The 25,000-nt window shown below is 43.9% G+C and overlaps 2 protein-coding genes across 24 annotated transcripts in view; one reads left to right on the plus strand and one right to left on the minus strand.

The window, feature by feature from the left end:
- Nucleotides 1–24,527, plus strand: part of LOC147027828 (actin-related protein 2) — a 115,389-nt gene extending 90,862 nt beyond the window's left edge. For 14 of the 16 annotated variants that reach the window (XM_085877472.1, XM_085877468.1, XM_085877471.1 and 11 more), the window contains 7 exons: nt 1–110; nt 4,705–4,777; nt 4,883–5,019; nt 5,243–5,392; nt 5,539–5,684; nt 16,662–16,794; nt 23,030–24,527. The exon at nt 1–110 is cut by the window's left edge and continues 106 nt beyond it. In XM_085877472.1, the coding sequence (XP_085733598.1) occupies nt 1–110; nt 4,705–4,777; nt 4,883–5,019; nt 5,243–5,392; nt 5,539–5,684; nt 16,662–16,794; nt 23,030–23,197 (917 nt within the window). In that variant the 3' untranslated portion in view covers nt 23,198–24,527. The remainder of the gene's footprint in view (nt 111–4,704; nt 4,778–4,882; nt 5,020–5,242; nt 5,393–5,538; nt 5,685–16,661; nt 16,795–23,029) is intronic. The other 2 variants (XM_085877477.1, XM_085877475.1) reach the window with 1 other exon arrangement.
- THUMPD2 (THUMP domain 2 tRNA and snRNA guanosine methyltransferase) overlaps nt 12,577–25,000 on the minus strand; it is an 85,234-nt gene continuing 72,810 nt past the window's right edge. For 5 of the 8 annotated variants that reach the window (XM_085877458.1, XM_085877457.1, XM_085877459.1 and 2 more), the window contains exons 10-11: nt 24,574–24,933; nt 13,187–13,458 (exon numbers count right to left, since the gene is read on the minus strand). In XM_085877458.1, coding sequence (XP_085733584.1) covers nt 24,594–24,933 — 340 coding nt within the window. In that variant the 3' untranslated portion in view covers nt 13,187–13,458; nt 24,574–24,593. Of the gene's footprint in view, nt 13,459–19,512; nt 19,964–24,573; nt 24,934–25,000 lie in introns of those variants that run through there. The other 3 variants (XM_085877454.1, XM_085877455.1, XM_085877460.1) reach the window with 3 other exon arrangements.

The following is a 25,000-nucleotide window of genomic DNA, read 5'->3' on the forward strand; positions in this document are numbered from 1 at the left end:
GGGACTACACGTTCGGGCCCGAAAAGCTTGGCATCGAGCCACACAATTGCAAGATCCTGCTCACCGAGCCACCCATGAACCCCAAGAAGAACCGTGAGAAAATAATTGAGGCATGTGTGCCACAGCCCTTGATGTAAACCCCTTGTTTAAGATATGTGTCATGCTGCCAACCACATGAAACTTTTGGGTCACCATTCACATTTGCACTCAATGCCAAGCTATCTCAATCTCAGTAATTTGCTCTGATGGGACTCTTGCTCAAGGTGCTCTAAATATGCGTTCAACTTTTATACTTATTTATTTTTAATACAAAACCTATGCTAATGGAAGACGGGGTAGAAAAGGAAATGTACTGACAGTGGGGCCACTGGTTGGACACAACAAGCGATGGAACGGATAAATGAACAGGAAAGAGAGAGTGTGTGCAGGTGGAAACTTGGTAACCTGCAAGTAAGAAGGTTTTATTAGATCGGGCTAATGGGGGAAGAAAAGATCACAGGTAGGGATAGGGGATGACATGAGATGGTTACATAGGTCAGGTCATGTATGGGAGCATGCGGCAGAGCAGCACGTCGCTGCGTCCACTTTCCGTCGGTACTCCAGGGGCCTCCGTCTGGCCATCCCCCAGGCAGATGCTTGGCCCATCCCCATCTCCTTGAGATGCCAATCTACCTGCTGCAACCACGAGGTACGTGGTCGGCCCATTGGCCTCCTCCACACTCCACTTCACTCGACCATCTTGTCAGCTTTCCGCCACAGTCGTATTTGGAGACACCGAATCGTGCCAAATTAACCCGGCGGATGCAGGGACCTTTTCATCTGATACTCGCCAGGTATTGTGACAGTCATTGAAGACCGCATAACGATATGTATGCACTGTATAGCACAGTAGGATTTCAGGATAGCCTCGAGGTATGCAAACACATCTTTGAGCTGCATGGTTTGGGTTCAAATCTTCACCCAGCTATAAACTGTCGTCCTGATGCATTAATATATACATCAATGTGTGTGCCATCCATCGGATGAACATCGACTCAGAGGACCCATCTGCCAGCAGTTGGTGTTTGTGGACGATAAATATCCCACGGAGTCCTTCGTGAAGAGTAGGCGAGTCGTCACTGGCACCCTGAACAAATTACAAATGATTGTGCAAACTCTCGCCGGTGAGTAGAACTCGGCCCCACCATTTGTTGAGGAACACCTTTGAGCTGCACAGGTCAGGTCAGATATGGGAGCATGCGTTGGAGCAGCGCATCCCCATGCCCATTTTCCGCTAGTACTCCAGGAGCCTGTCTGGTCATCCCCAAGAGAGATGCCCGGCCCCTCCCATCTCCTAAAACTAATGCTCAATCGACTGCAACCACGAGGCACGTGGTTGGTCCATTGGCCTCCTCCATTCACGAGGTTCCCTCACAAAGAAAATCTGGTGAGCAGGATCGGCGTCAGGAAAACGAGTCACATGTCCTGTCCATACAACCACAACTGATGCTCACATTCTATACAGGTGAATCGCATCTGAGTCTCTCTCAGCAACCACTCGTTGGACACAAAGTCTGACCAGCGATAGCCAAGGATTTTCTAAAGAGACCTGGTACCAAGGGAATTAAGTCTCCGTCTCAGATCCTTGGTGAGAGTCCGTCTCACATCCATAGAGCAAGACTGGAAGGACCTGAAGACTCGGACTTTCGTCCTCCCGCACAGATACCGGCAGCGCCACACCCCATTATCCAGTGAATCCATGACTCCCCAGGCGTCTATTGACCTCTGACTCGCAGCCAGCACAGACATGAATATCACTGCCAAGGTAAGTGAATCTCTCCACGACCTCAACATCCTCACCACAAACATGCACAGACAGGACAGCAGCATCCAAGATGTCATTGAAAGCCTGGATCTAAGTTTTGACCCAGGAAACCCAAAATCCCAGTGGCTCCGACTCCTCATTCAGCACCTCGAGGGCCCGCAAAAGGATATCTAAAGTCTCCGCAAAGATGACTGCATCATCTGCGAAATCAAGGTCAGAGATCTTGACATTCCCAAACTATGCACCGCAGCTTGATCTTGTCGACATCCTCCCAATAATCCAGTCCATAAAAGTGTGGGGGCCAGTACACACCCCTGCCGAACTCCAGTAACAACTGGAAATAAGTCTGAGATGGTACCACCACATCTCACAGCACTCTCAGTACCAGAGTAGAGTTCAGACATCAGATCAATCAGTTTTGGAGGCACCCCAGGAAGACCAATAATCCTCCAGAGGGCATCCCGATTCACTGAATCAAATGCTTTACAGAGATCAACATAGGCGGCAAGCAGCCCCTGCCGAAACTCTCGTCTGTGTTCGGTGAGGACCCGAAGAGCAAGGATACGGTCAATCATTGACCTCTTTGGTGTCAAGCCTGACTGCTCTGGACGCTGGTGCTCAAGCAGATAGTGGTGAACCCTATCAAGAATTATCCGAGCAAAGCCCTTGCCCGGCACTGAGAGCAGCATCACCCCTCGGTAGTTGTTGCAGTCTTGACAATCACCCTTCCCTTTCCAGAGAGGGACAACAAGGCCCCTCTTCCAGTCAGTTGGGATAATGCCTGTGTTCCAGGCAGAGCACAAAACTGCATGCAACGACACGAGTGCAGCATTTCCACCACCCTTGAGAAGTTCAGCATGGATGCCACAGATCCCTGGAGCTTTACACCATTTCAACCGGTTCACCGCAGCCTGTGTTTCCACAAGTGAAGGTGGACCACAGTTGATTGGAGGGTCAGCAACAGTTATTGGAACACCCCAGACGTCCAACCCGACAGCTGGTGGATCAGCCTGGTACAACCGCTCAAAGTAACCGGCCCAGCGGGCCTTCACTTCAGACTGCTCTGTCAAGACCCTACCACCCTCTGCTCGAACTGCAGTACACCGAGGGATGGGCTTGAATGAATGCAATGCGCGAATTCCCCTGAAAGCAGGATGAGAATCACTTGACCACAGGTGATGCTCCACCCCCTCACAGATTCCTCGCACATAAGCCTCCTTGTCCACCCTTAGTGCACGTACAGTTTTACGCCTCAGCTCCCTGAACAGTTCATATCTGCCATTCAGCCTGGCCCTGAGACTCTGTTCAATGGTATCCAGTGTCCCTTGAGAGACAAAATTCTTCTTTGCCCTACGGTGACTTCAAAGACATCCACTGGCAACATCAAGGACAGTGGTCTTGAAGGCGCTCCACAACTCTTCAGGACCTCCCAAAGCACCCAGACCCCCATATCTCCACTCAGCTCATTCACAAACTCCTCAGCTACCCTCTCATCCTTGAGCTAGCCAACATCCAGCCTCGGCTGGGATGGTACCATTCTCCTGGATTTAAGGTGAAACTTAAGAGTTGGTACAACAAGCCGTTGGCAGTATTGAGGAGCTGAGCACTCCGGTCGATGCTGCAGTTTTGGATCGTCCTCCAGCGACCATCAACGAGGACATGGTCAATCTCCTTTGCCATACCGCCAGCGTTGGAATACCAAGTCCAGCGATGAGCTTGTGGGCGCTGAAACCACGAACCGGTCACCCTAAGTCCATGACTTCTTGCAAAGTCAAGGAACTTAGTGTTATTCAGGTTCACAGTTCCTGACCCACGGGGACCAACACGTCTCATAACCGTACCTATCATTTCCAGTCGATGCATTGAAATCCCCCAAGACTGGAAGTGTATCTTGTCTGGGGCACTGATCAACCACAGACTCGAGCGTGGCATACAATGCGTCCTTCACGGGGAGAACACTCGCCTCAGTCGGAGCATATACAGAGACAAGGGAAATGACAACTAAGGAGTGACGAATCCTTAGTCTCATAATATACTTGTTGACTGGTGTTACCTCAATTATCATTGGAGTCAGCTTATTGGACACAGCTACAGCAACTCCTTGGGCATGGTAACCATCAGCGTGACCAGACCAATAGTAGGTGTAATCGCCCACCATGAATTTGCCGCAATCTGGTGTCCGAACCTCAGAGAGTGCTGCTATACCAATGTGCAAACGCTTGAGCTCAGATGATAACAGATAGGTTATCATCTTCTCTTAAGAATAGGACATCCCAGGCACCCACCCGAAGGGACCGCCTCAGGTTAACCCAAGGAGACCGCCTTCTGGTAGACAACACCTCAGCACCACTCCGACACACTCTCCCGCAATCTTACCCTGTGGTTTCCCTCCTATCATCAAAGATTGGGGGTCCTGAAGGCTTTGCCCCAATCCCGTCATCCGATGAGCTGCCCTGCACAGGAGGTACTCCCACGGAGTGAGTTTTCAAATTTCTTTGCGTTTTTGTGTTTTGCGGAATGAAGGGTTTTACGGTGGCCGGAGTGCAAATCCTGCCACTAACCTCCTAATAAGAAGTGACCCAACTTCAGGAGGACGTCGGCAGATAGTTGGGCACTAGATATGGATGGCCTTTGGCTCACAAGGAGCTCCTTCGCCCTTTGACAGGTTTTCTTTTTAATCCTGCTCGGTGTCCATATCCAAACACCCTCCTCACCAAAAAACCTGTTGGTGGAGACGGTTTAGTTGCCAACAACCCGACCATGGAACAGGTTAGTACAGGTTTACATGATACTTGTAGCAAGTCACAGATTTAATCTGGCCTGACCTGACAAAGTTAACTCATGGTTACATAGTTAACTCAAAAATGAGTTTTACCATTTTCTCTGCCAACCCTTTCCAGGTTATGTTTGAAAACTACCAGTTTGCTGGAGTGTACGTAGCCATCCAAGCTGTTCTCACACTTTATGCACAAGGTACAAGTTTTAATAAATGTGAAAAATTCTATTTGAGGTTCTTTATTTTCCATGTGCAACGTAATGCCTTCAAAGTTGAGGTTGTCTGGCACGTCGTTTGTGAAGGGTTGCTGACCGGCGTAGTTGTGGACTCTGGAGATGGAGTGACCCATATCTGTCCGGTCTACGAGGGATTCGCAATGCCTCATCTCACGAGAAGACTTGATATTGCTGGTCGTGACATCACAAGGTATCTAATCAAGGTAATAGCAAACGCAATGCTGTTTTGACCACATTGTCAACTTTGTTGTACATTCCACATGAGAAGATTCAAGCAAAAATAATTGGGAACTTCCCACCTCGATTGTCTTTTATTGACCCCTTTACGAGGCAATAGCTTTTGTTGACCATGGTTATGCTAACCCTGACTGAAATATTTCTTTCTTTTCATGATTCAGTCTGAATTTTTATTTGTTGTTTTTCTAGCTGCTATTGCTGCATGGATACGCCTTCAACCACTCAGCAGATTTTGAGACTGTTCGTATTATTAAGGAGCAGCTCTGCTACGTCGGGTATAACATTGAGCAAGAGCAGAAGCTTGCTTTGGAAACGACAGTCTTGGTGGAATCTTACACGGTAAGCACTGGGCAGGGATGGCAAGGAGAGCCGGGGTTGCAGAGGGTCACTTTTCAAATCCAACCTTGACAAATCCTCAAGCATTTATATGATATTGCAAAATGTATTTAAGTACGAGTGTTTGTGATTATTGAGCCATTTTCTAGTTACCGGACGGGCGGGTTATCAAGATTGGAGGAGAGCGTTTTGAAGCTCCTGAAGCCCTCTTCCAGCCACACCTCATCAATGTTGAGGGCGTGGGAGTTGCCGAACTCCTCTTCAATACTATCCAGGCTGCAGACATTGACACGAGGTGTGTGGCTTGATATTATCAAACACTCCACCTCACCATTAAAAGGTCTGGCATTTCTTTGCTCTCTGGTCCATTAAAATTTTCATCTCGGCCTTGTGATTTCAAATGGATTGGTGTTTGGAGTCATCCATTGCATTTTCACCTACTTATAGAGACGTCTGGAAGGAACTGATATTAACTTTGGTAGATTCCACTTCCAAAGAGAGTCAGATGCTATCTATTTTATTTTGTGAGGAGAAAGGACAGTGATTATTTTGTCTTTTTTATATTTTGAAAGGGAGGAGGAGGGTGGTTATACAGAATGTGACCAGAGATGTAATTTTTTTTTTTTGCAACCCACTTTACTCATCCATATGGTGAGCAGTGGTGGCTGCAACACTTTTTCCAAGTTAAAGTTGTGTGTGTGTGTGTGTGTGTGTGTGTGTGTGTGTGTGTGTGTGTGTGTGTGTGTGTGTGTGTGTGTACCTGCAAGTTTCTGCTGTTGCCTTCTATCTCCACCTATGGGTGAGTTTCAGGAGGTGAAAGAGACCTGCTAGGTCTCAAAGTGCATGCGTGCGTGCACTTGTGTGTGTCTACGTATGGGATTTCAGAATGTGGAATGGAGTCCTCCCAGGGTGGGCTCAAAGTATTCACCTTTATTTTGGTAAGGGGTCACGATTCACAGACCAAGCTGAAGTTTTTTTTGTATATGTGGGTTTCAGAAGGTGGAACGAATCCCTCCCAGGTCTCGAAGTATCGTGTGTGTGTGTGTGTGTGTGTGTGTGTGTGTGTGTGTGTGTGTGTGTGTGTGTGTGTGTGTGTGTGTGTGTGTGTGTGTGTCGTTGATTGGTATCTATATATGGGGTTTCAGAATGTGGAATAGTGGGCTCAAAGTATCCACCTTCATTTTGGTAAGGGGGTCACGATTCACGGACCGAGCTGTGAAGTTTTCTGGTCTCAGTTTTGTGCTGAGGGCTCTGTTCATGATCGTTAATGAGCCCAGGACAGTTTCCAACTGTAGTTCATTTGTAGTGATATTCTCAAAGGTGGTTTCTAATATCTCTGTGAGGTTCTTTGTCATCATTCCCGTGAGGTTCTTCATCATCACTGGTACAACTTTGGCATTCTTCGGCTTCCAGGATCTTTTCACTTCATGCTTGAGGTATTGTTGGTATTTGGTCATTTTGTTGATTTCTGCATTGTTAGTCCAAAATCACTGGTGTTAACGCCTCAATTAGCAATGCCTCCTTCTCTTCTTTCCTTTTTTTTTTGCACCAAAGTGTGATATCTGGTCGCAATGCTTTGTTTTTGATGTTCACGCCCAATTGGATCATAAGGTCATACGTGAGCGGTTCTTCAATGTTTTCAGTGATTGTTTTTGGTTCATTTTCCCACAAATGTTCTGGAATTGAATATCAAAATTTTCCAGATGTGCCAGTGGATTACTTCACAAACTGTTGTGTCGTGTGTACAGCTGTTCTGACATGAGATTCTATTATTATTATTATTTGTGTTCGGTCATTAAGCAAAACATATCACTCACTCTCTTTGCTCACACCAACTCCACCACTCACTTATCTCTTCCCCCCTCCTTCCCTCGCCCTGTCTGTCCCCTCCTCACCCCCCCCCCCAAATAAAATGCACCACTCTGTCTCTCTCCCTCATCCCTCCCGCAGTGTATAGAAACGTTTCATGAGGCGCTGCTCACCACCACCCCCCCCTTTCCCCTTCTTCACCCACTCCTTGCTTCCCCTCCCTCCGATCCCTGCTCCTCGCTTCCCTTCCCTCCATTCTCTCTGCCTCCCCTCCCTCCTCTCTTTCTCTCCCTTTCTCTTTCTCCACCCTCCTTTACACCACCGTCAGTGAAGCGACGGGTTGTATTTGCTTGTCGTTACTATAATTCACAGACTGGTATGTGTTTGTCATGCTACTCCTCAGACAGTTCTGGGTCGATTACATCCAGATTTCCTAAATTGGAATAAACATGACCCCAATTACTGCATTTGGGTGTTTCTGTCTTGGCAGGGGGAAGGCAGGGGGGGGGAGTGTGGTTGGGTGCAAATGTGTATCATGTAGCACTTCTCCAGGTGGGAAGGTATTACATGTCCCCACCCTTTACAGTACAATATTCCTGTCCACACATTTTCCAGTAGTGGGGTGTTTTGAATTGCGCAGTAGGAGGTATTTTGAATAAAGGTAATAACATAACCCGCTCCCCTTGGAAGTGAGTCAGTGCTTCTCGTATTAATAACGAGCAAATACCACCCATCGCTTCGCTGACGGGAATATTACAGAGGGGAAGAAGAAGAGAAGGGTGTGGGGAGAGAGCAGGTCGAGTGAGGTGAGAGGAAGGGAAAGGCAGATGTGTGGTGTCGTGTTAATTACGATTCATACTGTCTTGTTAAAATGATTCTGCATAGAACAAGTCTGAAGACGATGGTTCACGAGCGGTATTTGACGATGTAAATTGTTTCAGAAGTCAAGGATGAGACAATGTGATAATGTTTGACCAAGTTATAAAAATGATCAACATGATGTGGTACGAGTGACGGGTTATTAGCTGTAAAATGTCGAAAACCCGGTTTCGTTCAACAACTTTCAAAATTTGACCTTTGCATTACCTTTAAAGGTCACAAAACAATGTTGTGGACATTAAAATAAGAAAACAGGATACGTGCTATAGCTTATTGGAGTTAGTTCGTCGAAGAAGGTCGAAAACCTGGTTCGATTCCCACAACTTTGAAAATTTGACCTTTGTGACCTTTAAAGGTCAAAGGTCAAGGATTATGACCTTTGGTGCAAAACTTCCTCTGGAACATTCCAGGAACAATATAACGTCATATAGGCTACATGGCATTTCACACTCCTCGGATTATCCATACTTTGATGAAATGAGCGTAAAAACAAACTTGAAGGGGGAGCCACGGGCAAGGTGTTCGAGATAGAGCAAAATGGTTTCAAGACTTTAGGTGGGGAATGACCTCAAGATTATGCATAAAAAATATTGTCATCCTAGCTCTCAAAGTTTGGGCGGTCATATGATTTTTATGTCAAAATTCGAAATTTTCTAAGTTCGTGACCTTGACCTTGTGACCTTGACCTTGGGACGAAAATGAAAAATCGAGCTCCATGGGGCTATGCAGGTGCCATTGGGCTAACCAAATACTGAAACCCCTGCCAGATTCGGCAAACCCCCTAGGAGAAGATGCAAATTGAAATCGGCTACCCCCTAAAAACACAATTCGCAATTTTCTAAGTTTGTGACCTTGTGGTTTTGACCTTGGGACGAAAATGAAAAATCGAGCTCTCTGGGGCTATGCAGGTGCCATTAGGCTAACCAAATACTGAAACCCCTGCCAGATTCGACAAATCCCTCAGAGAAGAAATTTTTTTTATGTCAAAATTCGCAATTTTCTATGTTCGTGACCTTGTGACCTTGGGACGAAAATGAAAAATCGAGCTCCGTGGGGCTATGCAGGTGCCATTGGGCTAACCAAATACCGAAACCCCTGTCAGATTCGACAACCCCCCAAGGAGAAGATGCAAATTGAAATTGGCTATCCCCTAAAAACACATGTTTTTTGGGCGTGGCTCCACCCATAATGGACACACTACGCCCATTTTCAGGAAAACACAACTCGATCATGATATAAACCTCCCACCAAAATTTCGTCAGGATCGGATCAAAACCCACGGAGTTATGCTCGGGACAGACAGACACACAATAACGAATATAGTGGTCACTTATTTTTTTCATGAAAATATTTTTTCGTGAACCAATAACAGTGAAGATGGAAACAAAATGTCTGAAATCCATTTTCGACCAGAAATACTATAAACATGGCCTGGAGACAGATGTGTGAGGGAGGGGTGTTGAGAGAATATATTATGCTTTACACACACACGCACACGCACACACACACGCACACACTTATTCGTGTAGATGTTTAAGAAAACCAATCTCCAGTATAGAAGGACGTCATTATGTGCACATACGCTCTGAAGTCGTGGAACTGAGTTTGTCAATATTTAACATTTTGTGGATGGTAAAGCTTGATTTTGATCAACTTTGGAAAATGGACTGGAAGCAGTGTGGTTAACTTTATGTATAAGCATCTTCAGCAGTAGGATGTTTGGGAATAGTTTCCTTGAGTTCTCTGATTAGACCATAGTCTGACTTGGCATGCTTATCAATACTTGATGCCAGGTGATCTCCTCAATATAAGAGATCTCTACCTGCTCTCCAAAGTAAACCAAAAGCTAAGGAATTTAGAATTGGCAACATGTAGTTACCCTGGCACATGCAAAGCAAAGATGTTAAGCAATTGGTTCACTTTGTCTGTCTGTCTGTCTGTCTACAAACATCAGTTTATGATTGAGGAACAACTTGATTTCAGTGAATGTTTTATGCTGACCATGAACCTGCAGTTTATCAGTACTTTGGCTCTGAATTTTGCAAATTGTATGGAATCTCGTTGCGATCACGCAAGCACAGAGGTGTGACCAAAACAAAAAAAATTGTCTGGCAGTCAAACAAACTTGAAAATAATTCCAAACAGGAACCTTACTATTTTTAAGGACATCATAAAAGACAAACAGGCACAAATAACTAATGTAACGTGTTAAATGAGGTGGTGTAAAAGACTGCATCTCTGGTGGTAAACTTCCCAAAAAAATGTTTTTCTATAGCCTTTAAAATTGTTTTTATTTCAATCGAATTATATATTTGAACACTGTAGAACACAAATCACCTTTTTTTTCTGCACTTTCAAAAATCTGTTTCGTAATACTTGGACAAAATATTACGGCATTTTACATCATCATGACCATTCAAATTTACCACTCACAGACCCCTCCCATATCCTTTTTCTCTCAAGACTGCGTGGGGTAAGATGTTCTATGAACTCTTTAGTTTAAAATTTTATCACCTATAGATAAATAGCTGTTCTGTAATTTTATCACAATCCTATTTTGTCATTTTCAAACAACCTTGCATTTGATTGCTTTTGTTCTCTTCCGATGTTTCATTTCACCACTTTAGTTGACAGTGCTCAACTACAAGCACCACTCAGAAATTTGACGGATTAAACTTGTATTGGGTCCATGTGACCGAAGATGGAAGGTTAATATAATGACCATGTACTGGTAATAAATTGGAAATACTGCATGTACAGCTGTAAATACAGTAAGCATGGTTGGTTGTTTTAACGTCTGCCTTGTCTTTTTTTTTTTTTTTTTTTTTTTTTTTTTTTTTTGTATACCTTGGTCGAGGCTCGTATGAGAGCTAACACACAACTCACAGCAAGGAGGCATGAGACAAGAGGGGCGGGAGTGGAAGGGACAAAACATTGGGGAACAGACACAGGTGAACTGTGGAAGGGAGAGGGATGGGGATGGGACGGGGAACATGGCGAGGGGAAGATGGACATTAAAGGGACTTTCAGGAAGGAAAGCAGGAGAATTGAAGGAAGTGGGCTTGGGTGGATTATCGGGGGTAGAAAAGATCGAGGATTTGGATGGGGGAAGATAAGAGGTGGTGGTGAACAGCTGTTTTGAAAGCCTGAAGGGAAGAATGGGAAAGAATAGAGTGAGGAAGTTTATTCCAAAGGCGGGAAAAAGAGGAATGAAAGAGTGAAGATGAGCAGTGATTCGTGATTTTGGTAGTTTTACCAGAAGGGGGTTGTTGGCGGACCTTGAGCGCCCTGTGGAAATGTGGTTGGGACAAATCGCAGAGAGAGCAGGGGGGCAAGGCTGGAGAGGAGTCGGTAGAAGACAGAAAGACCACCGACCAACCTGCGGTGATTGAGTGAGAGGCCCAAAGACTCAGCTTCATTGCGGGAGATGCCAATGATCTTAAAAGCCCTGGTTTCGACAGCGTGAAGTCGAGAAAGGTGGGAGGCAGGAGCACCAGCCCAGAGGGGAGAGCAGTACTCCATCAGGCTACGGACAAAAGCTTTGTAAGTGGTCAGGAGCTCAAGAGGGCCGAGGAAGGACTTTGCACGACGGAGGATTCCCAGTCGGCGACTGGCTTTTGAGGCAAGGTTGGAAATGTGACTTTCCCAGGAAAGGTCATGGCAGATAGTGAGACCCAGAAGCTTGAAAGAAAAGACTTCTTCCAGAGGATTGTTGAGAAAGTGGATGGGGGGTTTTGTAAACGGTCCTTTCGAAGAGACATAGTGAGAGTGTGAGATTTGTCTGGATTGAAAGACATGTTCCACGTGTTGGACCAGTTTGTGATTTTATCCAGATCTGCAGTGAGCGAAGAAGCTGCTGCTTGCCGGTCTGAGGGATGACAGATGGTACGGCAGAGGGTGGAGTCATCGGCAAAGAGAAATAGAGGATTTTCCAGAGAGTCCGAGAGATCATTGATGAAAACCAGAAAAAGAACAGGGCCCAGAACGCTACCTTGAGGAACTCCAGCCTGCACAGGAAGAGGGGATGAAAGAACTCCATTTAGGGCCACACGTTGACTGCGACAGGAGAGGAAGTCTGCGAGCCATGAGTGGAGATGGCCTTGAATACCATGAATACCTTGTCTTTTCAACGACACGCACACACAGTAATTGTGGAGGAATTTATTTTGTTGCACAATGGTCTCTGATAATTATTAGACAAAGGCATCCCTTTTTGAATTTAACGCCCACCCCCCCCCCCCCCCCAAGTGTTACATCCACACCGGAGGTGACACGTCTATTTGTGTGAGATCGATTTTTACCATGCGACATGGACATAGGGAGAGAATAATTTGCAGATGCGACACTAAAGATGGCAATTCGCTTTTTCAAAGACAATCCCATGAAATAATTTTTTCAAGAATCATGCTTTGCTCGGCTGTAGTCCTTTAAACACTACTTTGTACGTTGTAGACCAAGTGTGTATACGCAGTGAGTGTGAATACTCGAACGAGCTTGCCTTTGAGTCGTAGCTTGATTTCCAGTGAATACAGATGCTTCCCTGCTCAGTTGTAATTTTTTTTTTTGCATGTGGAAGTCTTGTGCTGTGTGGACAGATGAATTCAGGCACGAGATGTTTCCGTGGATTTTCTCAATGTCTGCCATTTCTGTGATTTCTGTAAACTATTGCAAATATGCGACATGATACTACCTTTGTACATAACATCACTTGCATTTGATTTGTGAAATCTCAGTTCAGCTATGTGAAGGACGAGTGTTGCCGTCAAGGTGTTTAATTTGTTGAGGCCCACACACATCAGTCGTACAATGCAATGTATATGGAACATTTGACATGATACACAGTCATTAAACATTTGACATGATACACAGTCGTACAATGTTTATGGAATGTGTGTTGGTGACATTTAAGAAGGTGTCCAAACGCCTTTGACGTGCTGACGTAACGTGCAAATGGATGCTTTACTGAGCATGTGTGGTTTCCATTTTTGGAAGTGCTATTTATCAGCAGTTCTGTAATTATGGAGATTATCCCTGATGTTGCAAAGTATTATCATTTATTAATATAAATGCATATTGCATGTGTAAATTTTCATTAGGCATTGAAGCTCATGAAAGAACTGAATAACGGGGGCAATGGCTTAACAGATAAAATGGGGGCGATGGGGAAAACAATGGGATGACAACTGCACTTCAACACAAGCAGAGGCAATTGCACAAGTGTAAAAAGTATCTCAACAGGTATAGGAAATCCCAACAGTGGAAATGGGAAAGACCATGAGGTGGTGATGAGGAGATCTGTAGGGAAGAGCTTTAGACAACAAACTTGGGAAGATAGTTGCACAGCTGAGGGTTTGTGCCAGAACTCTTGTGATCTGGAAGGGCTGGGGAAAGAGGTGAGACAGGGAGAACAAGATTGGAACAGAGCCAGGAAAACAAAATGCAAGGCCACCAAACTGTCTGCAGTGAACAAGAAGCAGACCTGGAGACTCTGCTTCCTGATGCAAAATGAAAATGGTATGGAGGGGTGAAGTTCTGAGGGTGTGCAAGATGGAAAGCTAGCAGCACAATTTTACAGTGGAGAGCCATGTATCCATTCAGACACTTGAGTTGAAGGTTTTGCACACTTGCGCATTGACAAAGGCCTGTGGAGAATTCCAAGGTAGTGGCCAGCTTGGAAATCTGATCTGCCAAAGACATGCTATAGCTGATAGGCTGGGGATCTCGAGACTGTACCTCTCTGAGATATAAATTGATGATCTGTCCGATTCAGTCGATTTCCACCTTTTTCCACAAATCCATATTTGCATCATTTTCATGATTAAGAATGAATATATATATATATATATATATATATATATATATATATATATATATATATATATATATATATATATATATATATATATATCTCCCTCTCCCTCTCCCTCTCCCTCTCCCTCTCCCTCTCCCTCTCCCTCTCCCTCTCCCTCTCCCTCTCCCTCTCCCTCTCCCTCTCCCTCTCATTATGAAACATAGTTGCAAAAAAAAAAAAAACACATGGAAGGTGCATCTATATATATATATAAAGTTGAAAGTGTGTCTGTCTGTGTGTGTGTTTCTCTGTGACCTATGCACGCAAAAAGTACTGGACTGATCCCCACCAAACTTCACATGCTGACAGAACATGTACCCGGGAGTGTCCCGATGTAAAAGAATTGTACTTCCGGTTTCCGAATTGTGACGTCATCACCTGATTTCGTAACGTTAATTTTTCAAGTTTAGCCGATTGACATGGGGCCAATGCCATTTGCAATAGAATGAAAAAATAATGCTACAGTCAATTGAAGACAATGACTTCCGACTTCCCGGTTTCCGAATTATGACGTCATCACCTGATTGTGTAACGTTAATTTTTCAAGTTCAGCCGATTGACATGGGACCAACGGAATTTGCTAAAGAATGAGAAATTAATACTACAGTCAATTGAAGACAATGACTTCCGACTTCCCGGTTTTCGAATTGTGACATGCATTCGACACACTTGCAAAAATGACCGTATGTATATTATACCGTATAATGATATAATAATCATCTGTAAGTCATATTTTATTAACATTTTCTTTGTTCATTATTGTTCTAACCATGGTTACAAAAACCATTTTTATTGTTACTGTATAACGTTTTTACGTCACTTCGGCCTGGATTCGGGATCAGCGATCAAATAATGTAAATCACGATAAAAAATTATTTTTTGATGATGTGGGAGTTATCTTTATTAAAATCAGTCGAGGAAATATACACCATGTCTGATATTTGGGTCTTTCATGTCTCCGACGATGCCTTTATCATCATTCCCCATGACAAAAACCGGAAGCAAAAGGGTCATAGCCGACGACACGGATTCCAAATTGCTAGGGTATTGTGTTGTTGTTGTTGTTGTTGTTTACTATTCTCTCATGTGCACGCGTTGAGTATGAAGCTCACGACGTTCGCTATTAAATGCTGTGCGGTGTATAAACACGATCGGGTTTGATTTCTATGTTGCGAATATTAAACGCTGTGCGGTGTATAAACACGACCGGGTTTGATTTCTATGTTGCGAATATTAAACGCTGTGCGGTGTATAAACACGACCGGGTTTGATTTCTATGTTGCGAATATTAAACGCTGTGCGGTGTATAAACACGATCGGGTTTGATTTCTATGTTGTGAATATTAAACGCTGTGCGGTGTATAAACACGATCGGGTTTGATTTCTATGTTGCGAATATTAATAAACGCTGTGCGGTGTATAAACATGATCGGGGTCGATTTCTCTGTTGTGAATATTGTATCCACACTATTAAAAGTGTGTGTGTGTGTGTGTGTGTGTGTGTGTGTGTGTGTGTGTGTGTGTGTGTGTGTGTGTGTGTGTGTGTGTGTGTGTGTGTGTGTGTGTGTGTATATGTGTGTGTGTGTGTGTGTGTGTGTGTGTGTGTGTGTGTCAGTGCATGTGTGGCAGCCTCTACAATTAGCTGTGACAATATACTCCTTCAGACCCGCCATCATCCACGGGATTCCTGTGTGAAGCACGGGTATTCCTGCTAGTATATATATATATATACACACACACACACACACACAGGGGTTTCCTTATTTCTTGGAGTAGGAGGATACCATTAAAAAGTAGCAGGTTACCATCACTGCGAGCAAAGCCAGTGCAGCTGTATGGCCGGGGTCCAGGGCCCACTTAGGGCCCTGGAAGCCGGAAGATCCTAAATGACTGGAGATGCATTCTAGCACGATTTCTGACATGAAATAGTTCTCATATCATCATGCTGTTGGGGTGGAAAACTCCACCAAAACAAGTGGTTAGGCCTGTACTGGATGTAGTTGCATTAACATAATGACTGACTGACTGACTGGTTGACTGAAATTCAGCTATACTGTATAGTTAGTTCAAGCAGCTTTTAAACAAGGTTCATTAATTAAAGGCCATGGTTTAGGGCACACCAAGGTGTCTGGAAGATGGAGTATCTAAGCACTTTAAAAGAGTCATTTTAGCAACATTTGGGCCATACCTTAGTGCTTAGTTCTTAATAGGGAGATGATACTGCACATGGTGGAGTACAGTGAGCAATCTGAAGTAAGTACGTGACATAATAGTGTACATGAACTAGCATTCATTAAGGAAACCACATTCCATTTCTTGGATTTCAAAACGGGGATGTAGAGATTTCGTGGTGACAAAAAAAAAATTCAAAAAATCAAAAAAAATCGAAAAATTGGTGCTGAAGTAAGTGGACGGCGACCTTTAACATTTTTTCTCTGAGTAGACAGCTGCTGGTCGCCGGTAACCGGCTTCTAAGGAAACCCATATATATATATATATATATATATATATATATATATATATATATATATATATATATATATATATATATATATATATATATATATATATATATATATATATATATATATATATATATATATATATATATATATAGTCGGTGATATGATGAACACTCATGCATTTTGTCTGGCTTGACTATTGTGGAATACAAATCGGGTAGTTGTTTGAATGTGATTGGCTGTAATCAGTAAGTGATCCTTTACCTTGCAGGCCAGAATTTTACAAACACATTGTGCTGTCTGGTGGCTCCACCATGTATCCTGGTCTTCCTTCACGTTTTGAACGTGAGATAAAGCAGTTGTACCTTGAACGTGTTCTCCGAGGAGACGTGGAAAAGCTGTCGGTATGTGTCTCCCCCCCCCTCCACTTTTCACCCTCTCCCTTCACCCTTCTTTCCCTTAACACTATCACTACTGCCCAGCTAGAAGTGGAGTGGTTCAAAATGATACACATGATCGGCATCAATGCTGATATTCTCAGGATACAATGCAACCCTTCAGAAGGAACAGACTAAGCTCGTACTTTAATTTCTGATGACCACTTGTGTTCCTCATGATTTACATAACAGATGCTGCTTCAGGTTAGGCTAGGAAATCATGTTTTATGGGGGTGTGGGGGGGGGCAGGATGTTATAAATGCATGTGATATTTTGTTCAGCATAATTTGGGAATACAAGTCATCGCAAATTTGTAATTTGCGATGACTTGTATTCCCTTGTGTTTAGCAAATTATATAGAGGGATATGATGATGAGCAACAGGCTACCCAAACCAGGGTGGTCATATTTATGGACGGAGGCGTGCAACATTATGGGCGTGCAACCCATGCAATTTAATGGGGCCGCGAGACAATTAGCTCCCACGTGACCAATCGTGGTTCAAAATCATTCAAGACGGGCCCCCACGAGTGTGGGGTCTCACTTTGTGGACAAAACATATCAACTTGTGAATGGTGATGAACACAGCGCAAAGGGAATGCTCCATCTCAAGTAAGGAAAGCACTGTCGCGTAATGAATCGATTTAAACTAGAACAGCATTCTTCGACGTCGAAATGTCGACAGATATGCCTCCGCACACATTATTATATCATTATACATACTTGTACCAAGTTTGATTTTAATTGCTTCAGCTGTTCTCGAATATCACATTTTTACCTGACATGACCTTTGACCTCTTGACCCCATAATATAATCAGTTTATGTATACATCATTATACATGCATGTGCCAGATTTGACTTGGATCCCTTCAACCGTTCTTTAGTTATTGTGGTAACGAAAACCTATCACGGACCCTGACTTTTGACCTCTTGATGTTCATCTAATCAGTTCATTTTTACATCATACTGTATACTTGTACCATCTTTGGTGAAAATTCTATCATCTGGTGACCCCTTACCTTTGACCTTTTGACCCCAAAATCGAATCGCTTAATTTTACATTATATATACTTGTACCAAGTTTGACTTGGATCCCTTCAGCCGTTAAGTTATTGCGGTAACAAAAACCTATCGCACACGCACACATGGACGGACAACCTGAAAACATAATGCCTCTAGCTACTTCGTTGGAGGTATTAAAAGAGAGAAAAAAAAAGTTTTCCCCTGATGTTTAACTCGACAGGACTATTACAAAATTATGGGGTGAGGATAATATTTGTGGAGAAAGCAAGTGGAATAATAACTACGTGTAATGTATCCAAATACAATAATAATCACAATAAAATTCGATATTGTTTAGGAAATCCACACTACAATTAATTGTATGATCACAAAACAACCTTAGTAAATGGACTAACCTATGCACACAGTGAAATGTTGCGGTTTTAAAAATCGGAACACCTGACCTCAGGATGAAACTAAACTCCCGCAATGGTGCTGAAAAGTGGAAAATGGCTCAACAATAGGGGAAAAGGGTTGAAAATCACCGAGAATGAACTTTCATTGTACAAGCGGCACAACCAGAATAGGGTCCAAGCACAACCAGCACATCTTCTGAGGTGATTCCGAGGTGATTCCATTTCCAAGCAGCTAGTGAGTGCTCACCAAGTAGCTTAAGCATGACATAAAAAACGGTTGATAAGGAATGGCTGACTTGGCAAGCGATAGCAAGCTGATTGGTAATGAATACACTCCTGGATCAGCTTTTGGCTTGAGTTTGTGTTTACGGCTGGTGGTGCCTGGTGAGATTAGGGGGTTTACCGCTCTAATCGTATAAAGTAATTTCAAATGTATTTATGAGGGGTGGGGGGGGGGATCACGTTATTTTTACTACTACCAATTATTGTATTATTACTATTGTTAATATTTGTTCATCTGGACTTTAGTCCAGTGAGCTTATGTGATTGAGCAGTGTCCTTAGGTGAGTGAGTGAGTCAGTCAGTCAGTTCGTGAACACTTCAGTCATCGCTTGAACCAAACACACTATTTTGCTGAAACTTAGGCATCAGATATGAAGGCGTAATGACCGCGTTAAAATCTGCACTCATTACGGGGGGGGGGTTGACCCACAAAATAGGTATTTTCTCTCTTCTCCGAAACTACACACACAATTTCAATGAAACTTGACCACAATCTTCATCATCCGTGATGTACTTGTTCACAGCATAAACAAAATAATAATCAGGGTCTGAGAGGGCGTGCGGGGGGGTTTGAGTAACTGTTGCTCCTGATCCAGGTGGGCTTCAGGACATGCGGTCCTGTTTTTAATATTGGTGCGGATCTGAGTTCAGGATTCACCATGAGGTGAAGTGCTTAGGTTCCTCCCAAACATCCGGTTCAGAACCCACCAGCTGTGGCTAACTCCGTGGCCTGGCTGATTAGTACCGCCGATCCCGGCAGGGTTTGCACTACTTCACTTGTCACCTTTCCATTGGATTGGCAAGATTAAGGGTGGCTCATGCTCTCGATACGTAATTGTCTTTTCTTACCTGATAAGGTGCAGCCGAGTGGAGCTGCCAAGTATGCACCGGCTCATGTGTGGAGCCAATCCGTGGGTTAAAACTTCCCAGCAAATAAGCATGCGGACTATGCTTGATCAATAGAGGAAAGGACATTACGAGCTGGTTGAATTTATAAGTAACATGACATTTATTGAAAGAAAGTGTGAGGAAAGGTATGTGGCATAGTCAATGCAAGGGGTTTATTTTACAGGGAAAATACATACAGCAGGGACATGCAAGATTGGTGAGGTATGGCAAAAGACATACAGTAAAGCAAAAGCGACAGTGCAGAGCTAACGCGATACTAATACTTCAACAATCTTATTTATGCCAACAAAACAGGTGCCATTAAGGTCATTCTGTGGAAGGGTAGATTAAAGAGAAGATGAGAAAAAAACGAGGTGGTTTTGACCTCAGCTCAAGTGGGGTTGACGAACCCGCACTGCCCAGACTATTGTGCCTGATGTAGCCGGCAAAAGGTTGCCCTGAGACCGGGTCTGTTCTCGCTTTTTTTGCTCAAATTAGCGGAGTCGATAGAGTTTTTACTTTTGGGTTGGAAGCGCCTTGTTCTTCTTCTGTAAAAAAAAAAAAAAAAAAAAAATTATATATATATATATATATATATATATATATATATATATATATATATATATATATATATATATATATATATATATATATATATATATATATACAATAAATATGGTGTAACTTGAACAAAACACAAGATTGACCTTTTAAATTTATTACAAAACAGCCAGGTGGGTGAGGGAAAGAACATTACATGCTAGCACTGTATTCTGTCATCAATGGAAAACATAAGACTGAGCTATGGATAATGCTGAGAGGGGATTCGGGGGGTGATTCAGCGATCGAGAGGGCAGCATTAGCTTTACGACGAGGTCGTCTACAGCATTGCCACATAAGAGAAGAGCAAGGTGATCCTTAATCACCGTACCTTGACCCAAAGCAGATCTTCCCTGCTTGGAGAGGAACGTATGACATGGCATCCACTTCCAGAATAATCCTGTCTTGTCAGCGTTAAAAACCTGCTCCGGCATAAATCTCTTCACCTAGATTAGTTTCATGAGCTGGAGTTGAGAATGTGTGCTTGAGAATGAAGCATGAGAATGGGGGTTTGAGTCCAGGTGTTGGAAAATAAATGTTGAGAATGAGGTTTGAATACGGAGTTGGAAAATTAAGGTTTGGGAATGAGGAAGAGTACAATGGGGAAGCTTCAACCTGCAATCATTGACCCAATAATGGTGGCCCACAGATGCTGCATTTTTCACCTCTATCCAACTGATCAAAGAACACTTTTCACCCAACGTCATAATCTTCCTCTTCCTTTTGGCACAACTAACTGTCCATCGCTATATGTTTGGGCGCCAATAAGAGCGGTGCACAGGAAATACAAGGCTCGTAATGGGAGAATCGTTTTTGGATGGGACACAAACGGTGATGTCTCAGCTCAAGAACCATTAAATCACACGATAACGATATTGGAACCCATGATATTTGAGGGTTTTCTGTTTCTGCAAGTGACTCCCTCTGAACCTTTCATATTGTTGTGGAAATGGCCCTAAGTGTGTTATTAAATATAGGATTAGCCCAGATCCCCCATTAAATGCATGTTTAGCCAGGTTGTTCGGTAAATGGACGTTACATGTGTGTCGTGAGGTGTAAGAGGCTGTTTATTGTTCGTACAGTGGTGGTGGACCGAGAGGTTCTTCTTCTTCCTTCCTCTCTCCGGACAATAGTCCCCGCCCAGCGCTCTGAGAGGGTGTGGCCTAGAGAAGCGAGCGCCGAGTCTGCGATCGGCAGAAGGTGGGACTGGGAGTGCTGGTGTGGCGCGATCGACTGAATAGAACTGGCTGTGTGTGAGTCAGCAGTCGGCTTTGAGGCGCGTGATCGCCGGAAAGGCAGTGGTGGGTCTGCCGAGGGAGTAACTGAGCCTGAGTGTCTGTCGGCTTCGTAAAGGGGTGCGCCCCAAAAGAAAAGGAGGAAGTGAAACTGCAGTCGGCCGAGAGGCGAGAGGGAAACTGAGCGCACCGAGTGTGCCATTTGGCAGTAAGAGAAACTGCCTGCGCGCTGAGTCTGCCATTTTGGCAGTGGGAGAGGCCGCCTGCACGTCGAGTCGGGCGATCGACTTTGTGGAGGAGTGGTTTTGGCCGGCGGTGCCTCCTCGGCAACGGATCCAGCCTGCGGAGCCCAACACCTCAATTTGGCCTTGTCTGGTGAACAGGCCTGGCCTGGACTTGTATGCTGGAGCATACCACCATGGATCTTTCGCTCTGGTGCAGTCGATCTCGCGGGATCTGAACGCGCCGAGGCTGCGTGCGTGAGGGCTGCGACAAATGGACGACGCCGCCATTTTTCCACGCGGCGTGTTTGAGCTTGGGTACTCGAATCCGTGGACATCGGCTTGTCACGAGCCACATTCGTGCCTTTGACACTTTTCCTCTCGTCCATGAAGCATCACCAAGTACTCTGTGTCTTGTCTGCATGCTGTCCATGTCTTGTCTGCATGTTGTCTAAGGTTTATCTCGTTAGGGTCCCCTTCGAAACCCGTAATCCGTAGCTCCCTAGTTAAGAACGGGTTATAGATTAATTATAACATTGTCGTGAATTCTTTGCTTGTGTCGTGTTCCCCGATGTGTCCCCAAATAAATCTGGCTGATTCGTATGAAGTTGCCACTTTGAATTAATTCGTGCCACGCCGAGGAACGATCCGCTCGATTTGGATATAAAAACCAAAATGGTTACAGACTGGCAGAATTCGCTCGGTCTCTGACAAAACCTGTCTGTAACTGGGGTCTATTCCCCCAACTGGTAAGGTTCAGGTGTACGTTGGTATCGTGATTTGAGGCGCGTGACCTGAGGCCTGTGCCAAACCAGCCGGCGTTATAACCCCAGAGACGGCGGTGGTTAAGTGACGTCGAATATTCAACATTTGGCTGTCGATAGAAGGGTGCGAAAACCCAAACTGGCTACGGATTGGAGCCGACTTGGGTGGCATTCGAATCCCCCCACTGTCGAATGCTTAACAATAGAATTCTGTGAGCATCTTGGATTTGAGAGCATGTGACTACATATCTAAAGTTATTGGTTTTCCTGCACCAAATGATTCGTTTTATTTTTTTCACAACCTGGCTTTACAGTCTTCTTTCTTTGGGTCGCATTAACTGGCACTCATAATTGCTCGGTCATTCAGGTAGCAAATGGCCCCTTGACTGGGTTTGGTTTCTTTCTATTAACAGTTTTATTAGGTACCTCCCTGTGATGGCATGTCAACCAACTGCGTGCCTCATGGGCAGGCTCAATTATTTTCTTTCCCATAACTCATGCCGATCGGTTAATTCAAATAGTGTGTGTGTGTGGGAGCAGCAAAACGGTTCAATCTGGTTTATTTGGCCACATTGGAAATGCATTATGCACTGTATACAAGTGTGTTATTCAAGAGAAGAGGAAGAATAAATGCTTCTTGGAAATGCAAACTGTATGCTTGCCATAATCTCACAATGGTACATTTATTTCAAGGTAGACCATAAAATACTTTACCTTATGAAAACCTAAACTGGAGAACTGGAGCAGCATTCTCTACATACCAATTGGGTCTTGTGTGTTTATCTGCTCCACAGAAGTTCAAGATCCGCATTGAGGACCCTCCACGGCGGAAGCACATGGTATTCCTTGGCGGTGCTGTCCTCGCCGATATTATGAAAGACAAGGAGAATTTTTGGCTGACGCGCCATGAATATGAGGAGCGTGGAATGGCCGTGCTGGAAAAACTGGGCATCACCTCATAGTGTTAATTTTTTGCCTCGCATGCAGACCTGCCACTTTGTCATGTCAAACTGGCCAAGGAGGAGTCAGGCATTGCATGGATAATGAATAGAGGAATTCAAAATCCATGGCTTTTCTTCCATCCAAACCATCACCTGGACTTCAAAAGGGCATGGATCTTCGATTAATTTCATTCACTAAACTTTTGTCGTCTTTTGAGATTGCACCACCTCCTCATTAATGATGTGATTGGGTTGTTGTGATTGATCGAGTTCCTTGCCTGCATCGAGAGCGGAGTTGGACGTATAGTGTTTGCAACATTTTCTGTGGTTATCCCATCATCGTCTCCTAACATTATAGATATTTTCAGCAAGACGGGTCTGGAACATTGAGGTCACTAGTGGGAAGTTGTAGATGCAAAGTACATTCAAGGACAAACTCCAGGTATTCTCACTGTAGCCCACAAGTGTTGTGACTAAGTGAGATATTTGATTGATTGAGAAATAATTTATCCTTTCTGGTTTGGCAGTCATGGCAGTAAAACATCATCCAAAACTGCAAGTTGATCTTTCAGAAATATCTGTAGATTGCATTTTATATCAAAAACTTTCTTCCGTAACTCCGATTTGCTTTAAAAACAAAAGTTTAATTATGTCGACTTTCTCAACATTTGAAGCATGTGATAAAAGTGCACAGCACTGGGCTTAAATGTGAACCTGCCGATTGGCTCGAGTTGGAGGACTTTGTGAGCAAGTCTAACTACCCAAAGTATAACTAGTGCTTTAACTCTCACTTGTTTTCTTGCAATAAAGGTAATGATGCCAAGGAGAAGCTTGTCCATTTGAAGTATTAAGATTTGCAGCAATAATAAAAGGTCAAAGCCTTCACTTGTCACGCCCCCAAGGCTAGGGAGATGCATCTTACATGCATGTAAGCAGTTGTGGGATTACTTGTGGTGGCAGGGTGGCAGGTGACTCGTCACAGGCACACATGCTCTTATCACAATCCTGTGGTTACATACTTTGCAAAACCGCTGTGATCCCTTTAAAAGGTAGCAATAAATCAGGACAGCTTCCCATGTGTGCTGCCGGCCTGCAGGTTGGGGGATACGTGAATTCATTATGAAAACAGCATGCAATAATTTTCAGGGGATCATTGGTTTGTATCATCATTGTCAAGCTCTACTTTGCAGAGAAGATAAATATTTATGACATTTGTATGGTCAGTGTGAACTTTCAGTAACCAGACATTCATGTACAGTAGTTATTTTCTTAGATGGTTTGTCTGCTCATGTTACATTTGTAAGTATGTACATCAAAAGTGTAAAATAAACTATCTGCAGACTGGTTATAATGCTTTGTTTTATAATGACAGGCATCTACTCCACAATAGGTATTACCTTTCCAAATGCTCGATTCTTTAGTTGAAACTTGGTTCACTGCAACGGTTGAGCTCATCCTTTTTCTCTCCGAGTCGAATTTTAATGTATTTGTGAATACTAGCCTCGGTTTCTCCAAGACTCACAGGCACTACCTCTTGCAGGCTGAGCACGTACACAGTCCTACTGGCATCTTCGCCACATGCCCTCTCATCTGGCTTGCATTTCCTTGCGTGCCCAGGACATTTTGTGATGTCCACCAGGGCATTGTTAATCTGTGTTTTATACTGACAGCACTTCCCATCTTCAACCATTTTGATCACCTCTTGTGACATCGTTTGACTGACAAGAAGAACCAAGATGCCACTGGAAACTAGCACCCTGTGGAGTGGGAATGTAATGGGTGAGGATCTTGAATGATTATATCAGAGATGAAAGAGTAGATTTC

Source organism: Eptatretus burgeri, chromosome 4, assembly GCF_056783735.1.
Source record: "Eptatretus burgeri isolate ZD-2024b chromosome 4, Ebu_testis_v1, whole genome shotgun sequence".
NCBI classification, from domain to species: Eukaryota; Metazoa; Chordata; class Myxini; order Myxiniformes; family Myxinidae; genus Eptatretus; species Eptatretus burgeri.